Genomic DNA, 21,714 nt, shown 5'->3' on the forward strand with positions numbered 1-21,714 from the left:
TGGAAAACATTGAAAAGTTGCTTGATGTAAATTACTTTTATAGTAATTGATTATACAAGTATTTTTTCATGCCTATTTTGTTGCCTGTTTTACACATTAGTGCCTATTTGCATGCCTAGTTTGGCTAATTTAAGAGCCTATATGCCTGCCTATTTTAACTGTTTTTAGTGCCCATAATTCTAGTCTCTAGTTATTACATTTACGTATATCTAAAGAAAATGACGTGACTTCGGCTCAGTTGTTCTTCGTATGGATAACAGCATCTTTACAGAGCCAGCATATATTGAATTCCTTGACCAACAACTTAAGGATTTCTATCTCTAACAACTTTTAAATGTTGTACAGCGCACTGGACTTTTTATGTATCTCTATCATAAGTCTATTTTTTAACAAAGTGCAGTACATCTTTAATATCTTATCTCAGTTTCTCACATGGTATGTACAGTTCTGGGACATTATGTGTCTTTACATTGTTTAATTTCTTCGATACTTATGTATTTAATTTGCTTTAGGCTGATGATGACCTACTGTTAGGTCGAAACTAGTCCTTAAACATATATGTAATTTAAACTCCGTACAATTTGTATTGAAATTAATACATTATTTTAACTCTATTGTAATCACAGTTCAATACAGATCTGTTATAATGAAATTTATTTCTTTTAATGAAATTCATTCACCAGAGCATGTTGAATACGAGAAAAATTTCATCGATACCACCGTACGGGATAAAAATGGAAGTGACAGAATACTGAGAAGCAGGAGTAAAGTGCACTGTAAAGGAATGAATATGTTACAAGTATGAAAGGACAGCAAATTATCACATTCAGATAAAGTAATGAATAGAGTAAAAGAACTGCACCCTCACCAGTCTGGAATTGGAAAAAGCTTAACAAACTATGGAAAAAGTACCAATTTCTCACCTGCAGTAAGAGAAATTAAATTGAAGAGTGACCCAGATGATAGCCAAGAAAGTTCATTTGACTTTGATCTACTGAGTGTCATTTTTCAGTGAAGAGCAGAAATTCAAACACTACCACTGATAAACTAACAGGTGATATCCAGCCCCAAATTTACGTAGCAGATTGTTGAAAAATAATGTTGAAAAGGCACGTACAGAGCTATCAGGGAAGTATAGAGAATATTCAGCCTGGACTAGAGTTGTTTAATGAGCAGCTAGAAAGGCACAAAAGAACTATCAACAAGAAACTCTCATTACGGGGGGGAAAGTCATTTGTTAACGGTCATAGCATGACAAAGTAGGCCTGTCATTAGAGCATATTATTCGAAAATGAAGAGTAACATGAGGTCAAAATATAATGTTCCAACACTTGAAGTAAAAGAGTACAACCAAACATGGTATAGGGACTATCTCAACACACGTCAGCAACGATACAAGAGGACAAAAGAGCATCCTAACCTACATCCTGCTGATCTTGTGCTCATCGAGGATGAAACCTGCCTCCTCTTCAATGGAAAAGAGGATTGATGGAAATGGTCCATCTCAGAGATGACCGTCTCGCCAGGGTGGCTACTGTCAACACCAGTTCTGGTACCATTATGCATCGTATCAATGAATTGTGTATGCCACCAGAAACAAACTAGGAGTGATTGTCAAACTATAACTTGCTTGAACATAATCAACATTATTATACAAACATCTTATTTGCTCTATTCCTGCCTGGTTTATTCTTATGTGCATCTGTTTCATTTTTTTTAATTATTATTATTATTATTATTATTATTATTATTAATATTATTCTGCAAAAGGCCACTGCCTTTTGGTGTGGTGGTATGTTAGGTAAACTTTTTTTTTTTTTTTTTGCTAGTTGCTTTACGTCGCGCCGACACAGATAGGTCTTATGGCGATGATGGGACAGGGAAGAGCTGGGAGTGGGAAGGAAGCGGCCGTGGCCTTAATTAAGGTATAGCCCCAGCATTTGCCTGGTGTGAAAATGGGAAACCACGGAAAACCATTTTCAGGGCTGCCGACAGTGGGGTTCGAACCTACTATCTCCCGAATACTGGATACTGGCCGCACTTAAGCGACTGCAGCTATCGAGCTCGGTAGGTAAACTTAATCCCTATAGTAAACTTTATCTGTGTATGTTGGTAACTGTATAATGCATTATTGTAAAACAAGATCTCTGAAAGTTTAGTTCAAATTTATTTCAATACCAATATTCAAGTAAAGAGAAAGATGTGCAGTATCAACTGAGGAATCACCATCCTTTCCCATGTTGCCAAGATAATGGAAAGGATATTGGAGAGAAGAATTAGAGAATAGGTGGAAAGTCAGTTACAAGACGAACAATTTGGATTCAGGAGTGGAAGGTCAACAGTAGAATCCATTTTCATTCAGAGACATATCATGAAAAAGCTGGGAATATGGGAAGGATAGAGTAATCAGTATCTCCAGATCAAAAGTTTGGGAAAGCCTGACACACAGGGGCATTGGCAAGGAACTAATAACAATGATACAGCTGTTACAGCTGTGTGAAGACAACAGTGGGTAGAAAAGAATGGTTTGGAATTGATAATGGGCTAAAACAAGGGAGTGTGTCACCTTTACGGTTCAGAATGGTGATGGATGACATCGTAAAGGCACCAAGGGAAGATTAAGGAGGGAAAAGAATGAATGTAATGATGTTTGCAGACGATGTGATCTGAGAATTTGCTTTACATCCCACTAACTACTTTTACGGTTTTCGGAGATGCCGAGGTGCCAGAGTTTAGTCCCGCAGGAGTTCTTTTACGTGCCAGTAAATCTACCGACATGAGGCTGATGTATTTGAGCACCTTCAAATAACGCCGGACTGAGCCAGGATCGAACCTGCCAAGCTGGGGTCATAAGGCCAGTGCCTCAACCGGCTGAGAAGATGAGGAGGTGGTAATACAACAGCTGAATATACTATATAGAAGGATTGAATGATGGGGATCGAGGATCAACATGGAAAAGAGCAAGACAAGGGTGATGAGTAGAGGAAGTAAAGTAGGAAAAGGAACTGGAAATAGTAGAACACTTCAAATACTTGGGAAGTGAACTGAAAAAAAAAAAAAAAAAAAAAAAAAAAAAAAAAAAAAAAAAAAGAAGAAGAAGATTGGATATGGAAATTAGTAGGATACAACTAGGGAGTGCATTTCACCACCAGGTACAGAGATTAATATGGACTAAAGATGTACCAATGAAGGCTCAAGAATTAATGTACAAGGGATATTACTTATCTATAATGACATATGCAGCAGAAACCTGGACAATGACTCAGAGAGATGACAGCATAGGCAGCTGAAATGAAATTTATGAGGAGTATGGTCCAGAAGACAAGGAGAGATAGAGTAAGAAATGAAGATATACAAAAAAAGCTAAATGTGCATAAACTAAATGACAAACTGGAACAGAACAGATTGAGATAGTTTGGACACGTCAAGCAGATGAAAGAAGGAAGACTCCCAAGACAAGCACTCAAAAGACAGATGATGGAGGACAAGGGAGACCAAGATTACGATGGACAGACTCTGTAAAGGACATAGGACAATGGAACCTAGACTGGAACACAGTGTTGGATGACGAATGGTGGAGAGACAGGACAAAATGGAGAGTAACCATATTTGCCCCCACCTGGTGCCAGTTGGAAAAGTGGAAGTGATGATGACTTAAATGGTTATTTAAAGACTAGAAATAAGCATGCCATAGAAATTGCTAAATGCCCAAATAATTTTAACAAAGGTGACAGCTATGTGCTGAGTAGATCATGGCAACCCTCCATAGCTAACTCATCAACATCTTTCTCTGTGACTCTGGATGCCCTGAAATGAACTATATTTCTAACAGGGTCTCTCTACCTTGAGTCTGGTTACTATGGAGTGACAGTTGCCATTATGCTTTGTTACTGCTCTGAAGACGATCCTGGTTGCAGGATCGAAACGCGTCAACTAATAATTGTACATGACCTAATATTTCCAAATAATTATCATAATGTCATTTAGTGGTCGTGAAAGTCTACGTATTAAGATTAACTTATAAGTTATTACTCTCATAACTACCAGAAACACATAAATTTCAGGAGATTTTCTAAAATTTCTCATTAATCTTAACATGTCGGTATCAAAGATTGTAAGTGACATTCACATGACACATCTGTAATGCTAAAAAGTACAATGAATCAAAGGCTTACCGTTAGGACATCAGTAAAGCTGAGAAGGGAAGTAACCGACTCTCCTGTTTTCACACATTTGAGGGTAATCACACTACCATCACTTCCAGTAATAAAAACATTAATCTTTCCATTTTGAACAACATACACATTTTCATCAGCGTCACCTGAAAAAGAGTGATGATTAAAACATTATGATAAACAATTTGACAGCACAGCACATGACAAATCATTCAAGATCAATGATGAAGAAAAATACAGGTTTAGGGAGAGAACTCAAGGTAGGGAATTAGGCTCTAAATACAGACAAAATACTATGTAAACCAGTAAAACTAGTAAAGAGCTGTGCAAACTTGATGGGACCACAATAAAACTCAAAAACCATACTGTATACAAAAAATAAAGAAAAAAAAAGGTTTATACAGTGTATATTGTTCTGAAAATGATAGTGAAAACTGTAGTGTTGTTTAAGGTGCAAAGTTCTTCTAGGATTTCCAGAGAAAAAGAGCAGTGTACAAGCCTGCAGCCAAGCAATTCAGTCATGCTTGCACGTGTAAAATTGTGACAATTAAACTAACCTACACATCTCGTCTTGTGTTGCTCTCTTGTCAGTACTACTGTATGTATGGATGATACAGCAAACTGGCAAAGAGACTTGAGAAGAAACATATCATTGCTTATGCAATGGAGGAAACACGATGGAGCAGAAGGAAATTGTACGACATAATGTGGATATAAACTTATTTTCAATGGTAGTCGCACATTGGAAACAACATTAGTATTATTGTATCAGAAAGTTTGACAGTTCTGCCTAGAAAGTTCAGCACTGATGTCTGTCTGATGGAAATTGCATGAATTGCAGAAGAAACCTCTTCTACAGCACCTATACTCCACAAACAGTCTATCATTGATAACCTTTGAAGATGCCTTAGGGCAATATTTGAGGATAAAATTCACCACAGTGCCTGTGGAAGACATAGTCTTCTCCCAGCTAACTGAATGGACAAGAAGGGAGTAGGAAGGAAAACGATGCAGCCCATGTTGAACAAGACACAAAGAGAAGAGTGACAAAAGTCAGAGCTATAAGGAAAATTGCTGATTGATTAGAAGAAAGTGAGAGACCCCCTGAAGAAGCTATTTTGAAAATATTTTGACTGAAGTATTCTCCACCAGCAAATTTCAAACACCACTGTAGTCCAAGGATCCACATTTACAAAGTCAAGATTGTTCCAAAGCAAAGGAAACCAGTAAAGTCCACTGGCCAAGATAACCTTGCCACAATGACGTAGGTACAGTCTAGTTAACATTACTTTTCAGCCAAATCTTCAGAGGGATGAGCACACACCGACTAACAATGGAGCATTATGTCCTACCTCCAAAAAGAAGGGAAATCCCACTGAAGGTGTTAAATTACAGTTTGATCTGACTTTTGGATCAAATGATGAAAATATGTTAATGCAATCTAAAAAAAAACTATATAACAGATTATCTAAATGACTGAAAACCAAGGTGGATATGTATTTACATAGCTTCTGGTTCAGGAAAAAACATGGAACAAGTCACTCTGAGAAAGTCTTTGACTGCATAACAAGACCTGATTTGGATAGTCCTTTGACAACCCAATGTTTCATAGTTCTTGTCAATTGGATGTACCTGTTGTTTAGGCATTATTTTTGTATTACAACCAGCATTCACAAGGGCTTGGAGCTGTCACTATTACTGTTCACACTTCTGACGGATACTGTGCTGACAGAGCTGTATCAACGGTTATTCTCAACCCTTGCCTATGCTGATATCTCTGTTCACTACTAAAAGCTTGAACTCCTATGGCAAACCATCAAATGGAAATATCAACTGGTGCAACTGGGCTGTAAGTAACAAATAGACAACTGAATACAGCAGAACCTAGATTCTCCTTTCTATCTTTTTTTTTTTTAGGGACCAAAAGAAAAACATACAATACAGGAAACAGGAATGAATTAAATCAACAATTTGGCTGGACATCACAATAATGATGTACAATTATAATCTTAGAAAAACTCCTACATAAATTCACGAGTTAAAAAAATCGATACTTAAATTTAGTTTTACGAGGAAAACTTTGTCACTTTTCCATTAAAATTTCTTTCATTTTCAGTTCAGCAACTTGGATTAGCAAGCTCATCGAAACATATGTTATTTACCATAACCACATTAATATCTAACGTCCTCTTTCATGGTTACTTCCATTGCCCCCTTCCCCCTACAAAATCTCATTTTTTGCATCACCTGACTTAATTTGGCTGCATTCCATTACTTCTGTTTCAGATTTATTTTGATCATGTACTCATTCCAATAATTGAAATTAATAGGGGTCCTCCAGCTCCTTCCGCCGATCAAACAGGTTGCTCAAAGTTCCAAAAAACCCATATTGAAGTGAGAATTAATTCTTTGGGTCTAACCAAGTCCATCATATGCACATTTATTTTCGCAACCAAACCACAGATCAAACAAAAGTGTTAACGTCATATGACTTTAAACTCTGCAGTGTAATTTCAACAAGATCAAAGAACTAAAGACATATACAAGCTGGACAAACCTCCATATGTACAAAACAATGGAGTCATCATCATTTAAAAAATATTTTATGCTAAAGTGCAACATCATCATGTACCATATTTTATTTAATATGCATCTATGCAGGTGTTACAGTGTGTTTTAATGTTGTTTTTAAGTTATTATGTTTGCATGATTTGACTCGTTGGCTGATGGCACAAGTTTAGTGCCGAAACTAGTACCTCATGTGAACGAAATGTGATTGATTCACACTAATAAATGTCTGTGTACTGAATAGGACCCCTATTAATTACAATTATTGTAATCCCACTTCAATACGGATCATGAAATTTCTAAATATCCATGTACTCATTCTCATCTTTTCAATGCAATGAACTTCAAGGCCACCCTGTTCAAGGCGTTAAGCCTCAGTACCGTTCTTTTACAATTTTTGGTTGATAAACAGGTGAGAAACGTGACTTGCATGACAGGCATAATTACAAGTGCTATTCAACTGAACCTACCGCAGTTAAAAACATACCTGAATACATACAAATAAGCATAGGTCATAACAGTTCCTGTCACAGAAACATGTGACTGCCATATTTTATTTCTTCAGCAACAGAATAGTCATTTTCTAAAGAAAAAGTCTTTAATGGTCAGTTGCTTTTTGTTTTGTCTTAATTAACGTGGTACAGTGCTTCCTTAACATATAAAAGTTCTGCAATTGACTGCCATCTGTGTTATACGTGGAGACGTAGGTGTAAATTTTGTCAGTGTTGGAGGAGGCTAATGCTTCGGCAAACAAAAGCATGGGTTTGATTTCTTCTTTGTCCTCCCCCTCACCTGCAATCTTATGCACGGTGCTTGCGGTGTTGCAGCAGTGCATTGTTACACAGCTGTTCTATGCTCATTACGTTGCAAGTAGTGAGCTCACTGTCTACTATTGCATGCATGTCAAAGTTAACATCCACTGGCGCAAGCTTCAGCCAGTCCTCAACTAATAAATTCTTAGCTGGCAGTGTTGGTGTCATTCATATCTCTGCTTTCACCAAAACTACACATTTGTTTTGAACTGTGGCAGACAAAATGTGGAACCATGCTGATAAAACAAAGTGGACTGCCTGCAGAATACTGAAGTTTATCTTCACACTTTTTCCTCAGTGTCCAACGTACATACAGCACTTTGCTCCAGTTGCTTGCGGTAGTACCCTTTGAAGCAAATAATCACCACCACAATCTAGAAGCTGGAGGACAATGGTGCAGTGCGGGGGATAGAAAAATTCACATTTGTTAAGTTCCTGTGTGTGAGCAGCACAGCTATCTAGAAACCAAACTATCTTTCTTGAAGAAGCACCCAGACCACAAAAAAATTTTCAAAATTCTGTGGTCATCCAGGTTTTTACCGCTCACATAATACTTCTATCCTTGTTTCAATTCCAGTAATTTTCATGGTGTAAAAATAATCATTGATGTACTCTTGGTTGTCATTTTTTCAGTATATGTGTTTTCCATTCATTCTTCTTCCTTGTCTTTATTATCTTCAACATTATTATTATTATTATTATTATTATTATTATTATTATTATTATTATTATTATGTATTATCTTTACTTACATGTATGCATTATAAGTACTGTTGTGATAAGAAGGTACTGCTTTGGGCCTACTGCCTGTGTACTTTCAAAAAGACAAATAAATAAATTATAGCACACTCGTAACTTCTCAACACACTTCAAGCATCTTGGTTTTGCTGCGTTACCTATGATGATGTGTACACTTGCCCGACCCAACACTGTTACAGTACAACAAAACAGTCATGCAGTCCTTTATACTTTTCTATCCTAGAAAAGTTTCTTCTTCAAGTGCTGGCATGCGATCCAATGAAAAATGAAAACCCACAGCCTGTTTCCAGTCATTCGACTGGGTCAGGGATGGCATGAATGAAGCTCCCATCAAGCGGTGAGGATAGGAATTGTGGTGGCAGCAAAAGACTGTAGCACTCCTTTGGGGCAATGACTAATAACTGACAGATGAAATGAAATTATAATGGAGTGTGTTGCTGAAATGAATGATGACAGGAAAAAACAGAGTACCCGGAGAAAAACCTATCCCGCCTCCACTGTGTCCAGCATAAATCTCACATGGAGAGACCAGGATTTGAACCACGGAACCCAGTGGTGAAAGGCCGGTGCGCTTCCACCTGAACCATGGAGGCTCACCATGCAATCCAGTAAGCAACTGAAAAATAGGCAGGTTTCATTCGCACGATAGATGTTTTTCGGTTCGAATCCTTCAACCATCTTTGGTAAGATTTTCTTTCCACTCCTTCACAGCTAAACCATCAACTGCAGCACTCTGGCTGGCAAGATTTCTATACACCAGCCCAAGGCGCTCCTTAAACCAGGAAATTGATACATTCAAAGCCAAAAAAATTTCAACATACATTCTTTCTAGTTGCAAATTGTGGCAATGTTTAGTAAATTCACAGAGGCTTGCAGACTGAATGCTGAAAGGCATAACAGTCTATAATGGTAATGTATGTATGTATGTATGTATGTATGTATGTATGTATGTATTCTTTCTGTGATGCTTAGAGCATTTCCTTGCCAAGATCGTACCATCCAGCAGAATTTTCAATGTCAAAGTTTGCTGATACCAAGAAAAGAGAATCGCTTCCATATTGAAATACCTCGCTTCCTTCCCCATTTTTCTCTTCTTTGCAGACGTCACACATTTTTGTACCTGTTCACGTATCTCTTGTTTTTAATTTATTAAGGTATTCAGAGTGGAATCAGGTAAACCTGACCATTTTGTAATTTATACTTCCTTTTCAGTAAAATTCCTTTCAACTTTTCCTCTATAGTCCAAAGTTTTCTTGCATGGATTTCACATGCTTTACAGATTGCATAATTTTATCATAAGCAAACTTAAACACCACTGCATAAAGTGTAAGTTTTCACCAGCTAGCTACACAGCTAAATAAATGAAACATTCAACAGAAAACTCGCAACAACAATGCACAAGCCAGTGGATGCCTTGTACAGAATACTCCACAAGGATGATCATACAAGGTATCCAACCAAATGAAAATACTAGACTCATGTTAGGAAGAAGCAAGTTCGATTCCTGTCTGAAAGTCCGCTGACTGAGTTCCCTGACAGAAATGCTGAAAACCTGCTTAGCGATACAATGGTAAAAAGTCTGCCAAAAATAAACATCAAACCCTGGACATATTGCAGATTTCTTTTTACAAGTAGTGAACATTTGACTAAACTCATTCCATCTTCAAGTAGAGCTGTCAGAATGCGCTGTCCTCCATCTGCTGCAGCCTCACTGGTTTATGATCCCATAGTTTCCCTAAATAGGCGAATGCAATGCAAAGATGGTCTCTTAAGCAATTTCACCACTGATCATTTCCTGGTATTTGTTCTAATTAATGCAATTACAGTACTCAAAAACAAATATCTGTAGGTATGATGTACTTATTCTTTCGCAAGTGCTTTATAGAGGATTTAGTATTGATGAAACAAATCTTTGGGTGGTTGATGCAGGAAATAGTTTCTTTGAGGAATGGATAATTAAGGAATTTTAATACATGAAATTAGGATGCCCGCAGGACCATATAATCTGAACAAATAATCTGAGAAAATTTTGTTTCGGGAACAGAAAATTGAGGTTCCACTTCATATGATGTCAGACCCTCAAGAAATAGAAACAATCAAAGTCTTAATGAGGACCTGACACAAGTGAGAATGTTGTGTTGTAGACAGACAAATCTCAAAATTTTGGTTGGAATCACTGTGCAGAATTGTATTTCCAATATGGAGATCAGAAAACTATCTGGTGCTGCATCTAATCAGGATAAAATTTGCCAGTGCTGACTACAATAATTTGGATATGAGCTGCAAGCAGAAACTAATTTTAAAATCAGGATATATCCTGGAGGTCAATGAAGAGAGATTCAAAGCACGACCTATGCAAAGGTAGGTCTAACCTAATGACTGCTACGGTAGCTGTGAAGGCCCTTTAGGAACACTGAAAAGCGGTGGCAAAAGGGGCTCTGGTTAAGACACAGCAGGTCGTTATGCATGTTAGGTACCAAAATGGGTTTTTTTAAAAATGCAATGTAAATTAAAATTTTACAGCAGTTGTACAGTATTATTTGAAGTGATTCCACACACTGCATATGAGTTGATTATGTGTGGAAAGTACAGAAGATATTATGAGTAGAATTTTGTAAATAATATAAATTTATTAAGGATGAGCTGTATGTTTAATAGAGAAATTGTTAGTGTAAATTGTATAATACTGTATTATAGGAAAATTTCTTCTTTACCTTTTTAAATTAAAATTTAGTGTTGATAATGTATTTTTGTGCATAATTTGCCAAGGTAGACACACCTCATTTGCAAATACAGTGATTTTGATTTGATTTTATATGTGGAAGGTAAATCAACATACAACCATAATAAAATCAATTAGAGACAATGGAGCTCCAGATGATACATTTCCCCAAGCTTCTAGGATCATAATGTGCAAAACATGATAATGATGCCATCTGCTCAGGCAAGAATGATCTACAGTGATTCTATGAATCAGCTGTCCACCAAGTGTTTATTCCACACTGCCTCCTTTAGTTGAATTGGTTCATACAGAAAGGGCATTAGTCACATTTTTTTCGAAATTCAGTTAACATTGAATTTCTCATCTTGAATGGTCAACACATCATTTTATAAAGAAAAGAGATCAGTCAAGCCTCTCCTTCACTGTGATATTGGGATTGGAAAGTTAGAGTTTTGTAAAGGAAGGGCATCGGTCCAGACTGAAGCCCTACTTTTATGCTACTCAGTTGTAAACCTCGTTTATCAAGGAAGGTCATCGGTCCACAAGATTTAAAAAATCTGAATAATTCAACTACTGATGATAAATTCCTGAAATATGTTGAGGAATCCTAATATATTTTCTCTATTTGATGGTAACAATTTTTACATTTCTATTATGATAGTAAAAGTTGTAAACCTCTTTTATAAAGAAAGGTCATCAGTCCACAAGATTTAAAAAAATCTGTATAATTCAACTACTGATGATAAATTCATGAAATATGTTCAGAGGAATCCTAATATGCATTCTTTATTTAATAGCAACAATTTTTACATTTCTATTATGATAGTAAAATATCCAGATAGTTTTTATTGATTTCCCAACAATTAGCTAAAATGGACTGAAGCCCTTTCTTTATGAACCAATTCAGCTGTTCCAGGGTGAGAGTGGTGTCTGCTTTAGGAAGTGTCTATCCAACATGACTTCTGGCAGCCAGGTCTTCTTGTTCGACTGATCATTCCAAGCATGATTACTTTTTCCAAGGAATCTGATTACATAACATGGTCAAAGTATGCTAGTCAGAGCTTCATAATCTTACCAACCAGTGATGTGTGGCTTGGTGACTTGTTCATGGTATTCATACGAGGAGGGATCAAATATAAATGGGATTTTATTTTTTATTTAAATGAATTTTTCGAAAAACACAAGGCAATTACAATTTATTTTTTCACATAGTTTCCTGCTTCAGAAATGCATTTGTCCCAGCATATGGGCAGCTTTTTGATTCCCTCATCGTAAAAAAGAACAGGGTCATGTCACCAGCCAGTTGCTCATGAAGTCTTCCACACTCTCGTTGCCCTCCTAGAGCTTCTTTGAGTGGTCTGAACAAATGAAAATTGCAGGGCGGTAAGTCTGGGCTGTAAGGAGGATGATCAAGTGTAGTCCAGTGCATTTCCTGTAGGCTACGGTATGGGAAGATGACCTGTCTTGTCTTTTGCGGTGACATGCAACCCTTGCCTTCAACAACTCGCAGTAGTAAGCGGCACTGATTGTGTGTCATTCATGCAAAAAATCAATCAGCAATAATGTCTTTAACCGCACAAATGTTTTCGTCTGTAATGCTGGTCCGAGGACGGCGACTGTGTTGCTGACCTTCCGCACGTTCTCGTTCTTCCCTGAATTTTTTATGCCAGGCAAACACGCGTCCTTGACAATGTTTAATCACTGAACTCTTCAGTTAAATTCTGGCAAATTTCCGCCACTCTAACTCCTTCACGAGCAAGAAATTTTATAATTATGCGTTGTGCGGTGGAAGGGTGCACCTGTTGCTCCAACACCGACGAAACGGCGGAAAATATCTAACAGCACGTTCTCCCCACTCCTAACGGTCCCACCTAAGCATAGCAGAAGCGTGGGGCCTATTCTACCAACTGCTGATGTTCAGGAACAAAAATCCAGTTTATATTTGATTGACCTTCGTAAAAGCCTTCGTCAACACCAGAGTTCAAAAGCATTGATCTTTCTCTTGTCTGCTTGTTTCAGCATCCAGCTCTCATATCCATACATGAATATTTTGTATGAATTTTAAGTTACAGATTGGAAGCAGTAACTCTGACTGGACCTGCAATAAGTTGCTAACAGACCACTGAAGTTCTTCTGTTCTTGTCTCCAAAAGAGAGACAAAATATGGAATGAGAATATCTGACAAAAATTTGCATTTGACAGGAGTCTGTTGGGACACTTAGAGTTAAGATTATGAAGGTATAGATATACGAGAGGATCCAGAGTATACTCGTGATGGTTGGGAAAAACTAATTTGCCAAGACCTAGCAAACTGTGATATAACTTGGCAGCAAAAAGTAGAACATCAGCTGTGGACAGAGAAGATGAACTGGAGAAGGCTCATAAACAACAGCACCTGGCTTGTTGCAGTAGAGAAATGATGATGATGATGATGATGATGATGATGATTATGATAGCAGAGCTCCACAGTAGACATTACCATTAAGCGGGACAAACCTGGTTATATAAAAGGCTAGTCAAATGCAACAAAAATGCAATCCAGAATGCATATAATTACAAATATTTACTGTTGTAAGTTGTAGTAGATTAGTGATCAACTAAAAGATGAAACAATTATTGCTAAAATGAAAATTTAGAAATTGGTTTGGATCTTGTTTGCACCTTAAATTCAATTTTGTAACAAGACAAAATATAATACCGATGAGATTCTCAAGATATCAGCAAGTAGTAGCACAATCCAGTTTCCTATTCTCTTCCAACTCAGCAATCTTGCAGTCTGCAAAGCAGCTTGAATTAACTCAGATGATTCGACAATTCACCAGCTCGCCTGATACGAGTCAATAAATCTGAAGCAAACTGGCAAGAGCTGCAAGAGCGCAATGCAGGTCACTGGTTGCTCGGTAACATTAGTATGCATAAACAGTATTGTTTAAAAATGTTGCATATGCTTCAGGAGTGTATATTTGAAGTTAGCTATATTGCATTTCATGTGAAGAATGAGACTTTCTCCAAAGGAGACTCGTCAAGTAGTGTCTCCAATTTACAGATAGAAATCTTTGCCACATACAATGGTATACTAGTGAGAAAATAAAATTGTGTTTATGAACACCAGTCTTGTAGCCTGTTAGGACTGTCACAGAAGTAACAACATGGCTTATGGAGATATTTCAAGCTGACAGGCAAGTACAACAGATAGCTCAGGACTACAATAGTGTGTGTTCTCATGGATTAGCTTACAGCAACATACAATGGTTTGAATTTCCAAAACATGTGCTCATGGTTAGGTGCCCAGACAATTAAGGAACATAAAATGAGTTAAAAAGTACAGGTGAGTAGAAAAATTCCCCTCGATTAAACTGTATTCATGCAACATACTGAGTGGCATTTTGATGAAGGTGAAAACATGCTGAGTAGGAATGTTACTGGAGATGAATCACGAATGTATCATTACCAACCAGTATCAAGTATGCTTCAATGCTTCTTCTGTAACAAGAAATTCAAGGTTACACCCTGAGACAACAATGCTATTCAGAACATCTTTTGGTAATCTGAAGGAGTACTGCTAATCTATTTGCAGAAGTGACAAGAGACTGTAAATGCTGCATCAAACAGATGTTCTGTTCATTTTTTGGGTTGGAATTCAAAATGTCCAGTCTACTGATTAAAGGAGTCTTGTTCCATTTGGACAATATTTGACCTACTTGGGTTAATTAACTGAAAAAACACATCATGAATTAGGATGGCAACTTGTAGAATACCTTCCTACACTTCCAACTTAGTCAGAAGTCTTACCTGTTTGACATTCTAAAAGCTCACCATGGTGATAACTATTCTGCAGATGATGAAGTCAAATGTGAGATGCATATATGGCTGGAAGAGCAACCCAAAAATGTTCATGCAACAGGTATTGGGGTACTGATAAAGCAATGCAACTAGTGAATCACTGTAAGTAAAGATTATGAAACAAAACTGATAAATTCCCTCAAGGATGTTCAAAAGTTGTTGATGAACATGCATGTGGACATGTGGTACCTTGATGAATGTGAAAGTGTACTGAGCACGACTGTTTAGTATTTAGTATCAGACTGATTAGAAAACCATATAAAATAAGTTGCTGAATTAAGACCCATCACATCTGATAAAGAATGGAAAATGGCAGATGATTATAAAGGAAAGAGAAAGCAATGGCTAAAGCTTTCTTTCATCAGTACTAGAAACAAGATTTCACACTAGTATCTGGTGTAGACAACACACAGTTGATATTAGGTTTTTTTTTTTGCTATTTGCTTTACGTCGCACCGACACAGATAGGTCTTATGGAGACGATGGGATAGGAAAGGCCTAGGAAGTGGAAGGAAGCAGGCGTGGCCTTAATTAAGGTACAGCCCTGGCATTTGCCTGGTGTGAAAATGGGAAACCATGGAAAACCATCTTCAGGGCTGCCGACAGTCGGGCTCGAACCCACTATCTCCTGATTACTGGATACTGGCTGCACTTAAGCGACTGTAGCTATCGAGCTCGGTGATATTAGGTAGCCTAATTGGACAGTGGTGGTGATTCTTGTTTTAAGAGGAAGTAAAACTGGGCATAGCCAGCGTTCATTTAGAATAGTCCAAACAGGACATTCCAAAATGGTCATTGCAGCCTCATTTACAGTTACCACAGAAAAGTAAATATCGGAGAATTTCTTCAAACCAAATGCACGACATTGCTGTGCTTACCCCAATATGATGTTCACCTTCAGCAGTTTCCTGGTATATTCCTGTCCTGACCAATTTGTAACAGGAAAGAAGCAATATTGCAAAGAATAGCTTAAGTTCTGTTTTGTCGAACAGAGTACTGAACTGTGCTCTAAATGATATAATCAAGTACTTCATCGTTGAAGCGTTATTTATCAAAATATGCTTGTTATGTCATATACTTTGGACAATCTACTGTCTACGCGACATATATTTAAATGGCGCCTCTTATCAGCACTTGTAAGTTTTGGTGGATTATTTCATTCCGCTCTGGACCTCGTGTTCACGGCCTAGTTATTGTACGAAGCTGTGATTATACCACGATTATATGAAACTGGAATTCAAGACCATTTGGAGTATGGGATGACTAAAACCTTGTATCTAGTAGACTTGGGTTATTTTAATGCATGAGCGCTCTGAACTGTTAGCATTTTGGTCATCTATTCCGTCTAAACATGGCAATTGTGACTTTGTTACATAGTTTTCTGTTTGGTAGTGCCTCTACAAGGTATCATTGTATGGTGGACAGCTACATGAACTTCTACGCCATCTATGTGTGCACATAACAACAACAACTGTATGGGTTTTGGCGGTCTCCGCCAGAGCGTGTAGCAGTGTTAGACTGTGTCGCGCCATGTGGCGAAGAGTGGAGTGTATCTTTCGGCTGTTGGACTTGCTCGTGACTGGACGCTATGGCCATGTCTAACAGCTGCGCTGCTACTAAAATTATTATGGCTGAACCGCTTGGGATCGGCTAATTAAGGAGGGTATACCTCGCCTAGCGAGGAGGACAAAATGTGTTGTACAGTAGCTTAAGTACATTAGTGTTTATTATATAAGTTTTTTTAAATTCTTAATTGTGAGTGCCATAGTAATTAGGTATAACACGAGGAGGTTACCCGAGCATAATTGTTCACCATGAATGTACGCCATTAGGTTTTATTACTGTGTGCATAACTTTCTCGGTGTGAGTTACTGTATTGTATGAGTGTATTTTTTATAGTTGAAATTATGTCACTGTTTGGAGATGGCGTTCATACTTGAAGTATATGTGGTGTATAACGGCGAAGTGCATTGTTTGCTCTAGGTAACCGTCAAAATTCTTCCTTGCTTTTTCTAAATTTTGTGTTTCCTTTTGGTTTATTCTTATTTCTGGTGTGTCTGCGTGTGTTTTCCCTGAGTTTTTATCCGTGTGCTGTTTCTCTTGGTAAAATTCTTATTTGCCGTTTTTGCTGTGTTTTATGTGGTGCACATTATCGTCTTTCCTTTGATCTTGTGATGCTCACATTGTTTCTGTGCATCGTTTCGTGCGTTTCGGCCTCCTGTTACTCGTGTTCCAACCTAAGTACTACGTTTGCACTTGACACCACCCTTTTTTAAACATTATTATTATTATTATTATTATTATTATTATTATTATTATTATTATTATTATTATTATTATTATTAATGGTCCATGTTTGTGGGTTACTGTAGTCACGTCCTAGTTCGTGAACCATGGGCAACGGCTGAGTGGCCTAGTAAGTGGTCCTGAGAGTCGGGATACCAGTTGCTATGGAATGGGAGTGGGCATCTCGGACATATTCTGAGTCGTGGCCCTCCTTGTGCTCAGGCGGCTAGGACTACACAATTCACCGGTGGTCCATAACCCGTTAGAGGAGAGATCCTCACTTGGACTATGTGCAAGTAGGGCAGCATCCTGCTTCATGAATTTACCGAGCTCAGAACACTTTAAGCAAGCCTCGGACCTATGGGAGTAATGGAGTCCCACTCCCATTTGACAGGCGAGGGACTCCTTGGAAACAACTTGGCGAACGAAATGGAATTCGATGGGGAGCTATCAATATTAATGGGGCTTATGGAAGAAAGAATGTAGAACTTGCTGAGTCAGCAAAGAGGATGCATCTGGATGTGCTAGGAGTAAGTGATATTCGGGTAAGGGGAGATAAGGAGTAAGAGATAGGAGATTATAAAGTGTACTTGACGGGTGTTAGAAAGGGAAGGGCAGAGTCTGGGGTAGGGCTCTTTATTAGGAATACCATTGCACGCAACATAGTTTCCGTTAGGCACGTAAGTGAGCGAATTATGTGGGTAGATTTGTCAGTGGGAGGAATTAGGACAAGAATTGTGTCCGTGTATTCACCATGTGAGGGTGCAGATGAGGATGAAGTTGACAAGTTTTATGAAGCATTGAGTGACATCGTGGTCAGGGTGAACAGCAAGGATAGAATAGTGCTAATGGGCGATTTCAATGCGAGAGTTGGGAATAGAACTGAAGGATACGAAAGGGTGATTGGTAAATGTGGGGAAGATATGGAAGCTAATGAGAATGGGAAGCGTTTGCTGGACTTCTGTGCTAGTATGGGTTTAGCTGTTACGAATGCATTCTTCAAGCATAAGGCTATTCACCGCTTCACATGGGAGGCTAGGGGTACCAGATCCATAATAGACTATATCTTAACAGACTTTGAATTCAGGAAATCTTTTAGGAATGTACGAGTTTTTCGGGGATTTTTCGATGATACAGACCATTATCTGATCTGTAGTGAACTAAGTATCTCTAGGCCTAGGGTAGAGAAAGTGAAATCTGTCTGCAAACGGATAAGGGTAGAAAATCTCCAGGACGAGGAAATTAGAAGTACATGGATATGATTAGTGAGAAGTTTCAAACAGTAGACAGTAAGCAGGTTCAGGATATAGAAAGTGAATGGGTGGCATACAGGGATGCTGTAGTAGAAACAGCAAGGGAATGCCTAGGAACAAGTGTGTGTAAAGATGGGAAAAGGTGAACATCTTGGTGGAATGATGAAGTGAGAGCAGCCTGTAAACGTAAAAAGAAGGCTTATCAGAAATGGCTCCAAACAAGGGCCGAGGCAGACAGGGATTTGTACGTAGATGAAAGAAACAGAGCGAAACAAATAGTTGTTGAATCCAAGAAGAAGTCGTGGGAAGATTTTGGTAATAACCTGGAAAGGCTAGGTCAAGCAGCAGGGAAACCTTTCTGGACAGTAATAAAGAATCTTAGGAAGGGAGGGAAAAAGGAAATGAACAGTGTTTTGAGTAATTCAGGTGAACTCATAACAGATCCCAGGGAATCACTGGAGAGGTGGAGGGAATATTTTGAACATCTTCTCAATGTAAAAGGAAATCATCATGGTGGTGTTGCAAACAGTCAAGCTCATGGGGAGGAGGAAAATGATGTTGGTGAAATTATGCTTGAGGAAGTGGAAAGGATAGTAAATAAACTCCATTGTCATAAGGCAGCAGGAATAGATGAAATAAGACCTGAAATGGTGAAGTATAGTGGGAAGGCAGGGATGAAATGGCTTCATAGAGTAGTCAAATTAGCGTGGAGTGTTGGTAAGCTACCTTCAGATGGGACAAAAGCAGTAATTGCACCTATCTATAAGCAAGGGAACAGGAAGGATTGCAACAACTATCGAGGTATCTGATTGATTAGTATACCAGGCAAAGTATTCACAGGCATCTTGGAAGGGAGGGTGCGATCAGTCGTTGAGAGGAAGTTGGATGAAAACCAGTGTGGTTTCAGACCACAGAGAGGCTGTCAGGATCAGATTTTCAGTATGCGCCAGGTAATTGAAAAATGCTACGAGAGGAATAGGCAGTTGTGTTTATGTTTCGTAGATCTAGAGAAAGCATATGACAGGGTACCGAGGGAAAAGATGTTCGCTATACTGGGGGACTATGGAATTAAAGGTAGATTATTAAAATCAATCAAAGGCATTTATGTTGACAATTGGGCTTCAGTGAGAATTGATGGTAGAATGAGTTCTTGGTTCAGGGTACTTACAGGAGTTAGACAAGGCTGTAATCTTTCACCTTTGCTATTTGTAGTTTACATGGATCATATGCTGAAAGGTATAAAATGGCAGGGAGGGATTCAGTTAGGTGGAAATGTAGTAAGCAGCCTGGCCTATGCTGACGACTTGGTCTTAATGGCAGACTGTGCCGAAAGCCTGCAGTCTAACATATCGGAACTTGAAAATAGGTGCAATGAGTATGGTATGAAAATTAGCCTCTCGAAGACTAAATTGATGTCAGTAGGTAAGAAATCCAACAGAATTGAATGTCAGATTGGTGATACAAAGCTAGGACAGGTCGATAATTTCAAGTATTTAGGTTGTGTGTTTTCCCAGGATGGTAATATAGTAAGTGAGATTGAATCAAGGTGTAGTAAAGCTAATGCAGTGAGCTCGCAGTTGCGATCAGCAGTATTCTGTAAGAAGGAAGTCAGCTCCCAGACGAAACTATCTTTACATCGGTCTGTTTTCAGACCAACTTTGCTTTATGGGAGCGAAAGCTGGGTGGACTCAGGATATCTTATTCATAACTTAGAAGTAACAGACATGAATGTAGCAAGAATGATTGCTGGTACAAACAGGTGGGAACAATGGCAGGAGGGAACTCAGAATGAGGAGATAAAGGCTAATTCAGGAATGAACTCGATGGATGAAGCTGTACGCATAAACCGGCTTTGGTGGTGGGGTCATGTGAGGCGAATGGAGGAGGATAGGTTACCTAGGAGAATAATGGACTCTGTTATGGAGGGTAAGAGAAGTAGAGGGAGACCAAGACGACGATGGTTAGACTCTGTTTCTAACGATTTAAAGATAAGAGGTATAGAACTAAATGAGGCCACAACACTAGTTGCAAATCGAGGATTGTGGCGACGTTTAGTAAATTCTCAGAGGCTTGCAGACTGAACGCTGAAAGGCATAACAGTCTATAATGATAATGTATGTATGTATGTTATTATTATTATTATTATTATTATTATTATTAGTAGGATATTTCGTAGATTTTATTATTTGCTTGATACGTATAGTTAGGGGTTGGGATTGTATATTTCTGCATTACTGCGGGTGGTTTTATTTCGTTATTGCTTTATGAAATGGGGATACCCACAATAATTTCAAATATATAGTTCCTTAACAATGTAAAGTTTGGGGTTTTAATTGAGGGTTTGGGCACCCCTAGTGTGGAGCGATCGTAGCTTGGGCCTTATCTTCTCTTCTCATTATTTTTGATTATCTTATCTTATTGTCATGTGGCAGTTACGCAACTGGTATTTGGCATTGTTGTCAGTTGCAAGTAATCAACTTCATTTTCCGTATCAAAATTTAATCACTAAGTTTTACAATATTTAAAATTCTTCCATCGTTTTGATACTTTTTTTGCCTTTTGGCAAAAATTTTTATTTGTCAACAGTACATGTTTCGTTCCTTATTTAGGAACATCCTCAGCTGTTATTGTAGCTTAGGTGAATTGCTATTTAAAACACGTTAATTTGCACGTATGGTACATTGATTCATTTAAAAACTACTAAAAATACCAATTAAATTAAATGATATTAAAAACAATGTAGGGGTTAGTGTGTTAATGATGTGAGAGCGGATGATTACATGGTTGGTCAGCTTAAAAACTATGTCTATTAATTTGAATAGTTGTTAAAAATTTTATTTTGTTACAATAAAAAGTCTGTTTGCAGTTAAAAGTTTTAAAAAATGTTTGACTTCGTAACACTGTTCAAATTATTGAATTTTTTATCTTCTGTTCCTTCCAGGTAAGTTGTTATATATTATGAGTTTGCTTATGGTACCTTTGATTGAGTCTAATGTGGAACTTTGAAGCTGATTGCTGAACAATGTTTGTGAAGGGAGCTTTGTTTCAATTTCTGAAATGAAATAAAATAAGGAAATGGAAATTTGTTTTTAAAAAAACATGTGTCTTTACATGATGACTAAATGTATAAAAAAGTTCTTTACTTTGCTATGTTAGTCTCCAATTCTACTGTGACCCTGGAGGGACGTTTGTTGCTGCTTTGCATCTTGTATAGTAATGGTGTGTGCGTTCCGTTGTACAACATAGCAAGGTAAAGAACTTTTTTATACATTTAGTCATCATGTAAAGACACGTTT

The 21,714-nt window shown here is 37.9% G+C and overlaps 1 protein-coding gene across 4 annotated transcripts in view; it reads right to left on the bottom strand.

The window, feature by feature from the left end:
- The window catches only part of sws (patatin like phospholipase domain containing sws), an 874,342-nt gene that overhangs the window by 675,023 nt on the left and 177,605 nt on the right, over window positions 1-21,714 (bottom strand). For all 4 annotated transcript variants that reach the window (XM_067138236.2, XM_067138235.2, XM_067138234.2 and 1 more), the window contains exon 7: window positions 4,176-4,321. In XM_067138236.2, the coding sequence (XP_066994337.1) occupies window positions 4,176-4,321 (146 nt within the window). The remainder of the gene's footprint in view (window positions 1-4,175; window positions 4,322-21,714) is intronic.

The sequence above is a fragment of the Anabrus simplex genome, chromosome 1 (genome assembly GCF_040414725.1).
Source record: "Anabrus simplex isolate iqAnaSimp1 chromosome 1, ASM4041472v1, whole genome shotgun sequence".
NCBI lineage: Eukaryota > Metazoa > Arthropoda > Insecta > Orthoptera > Tettigoniidae > Anabrus > Anabrus simplex.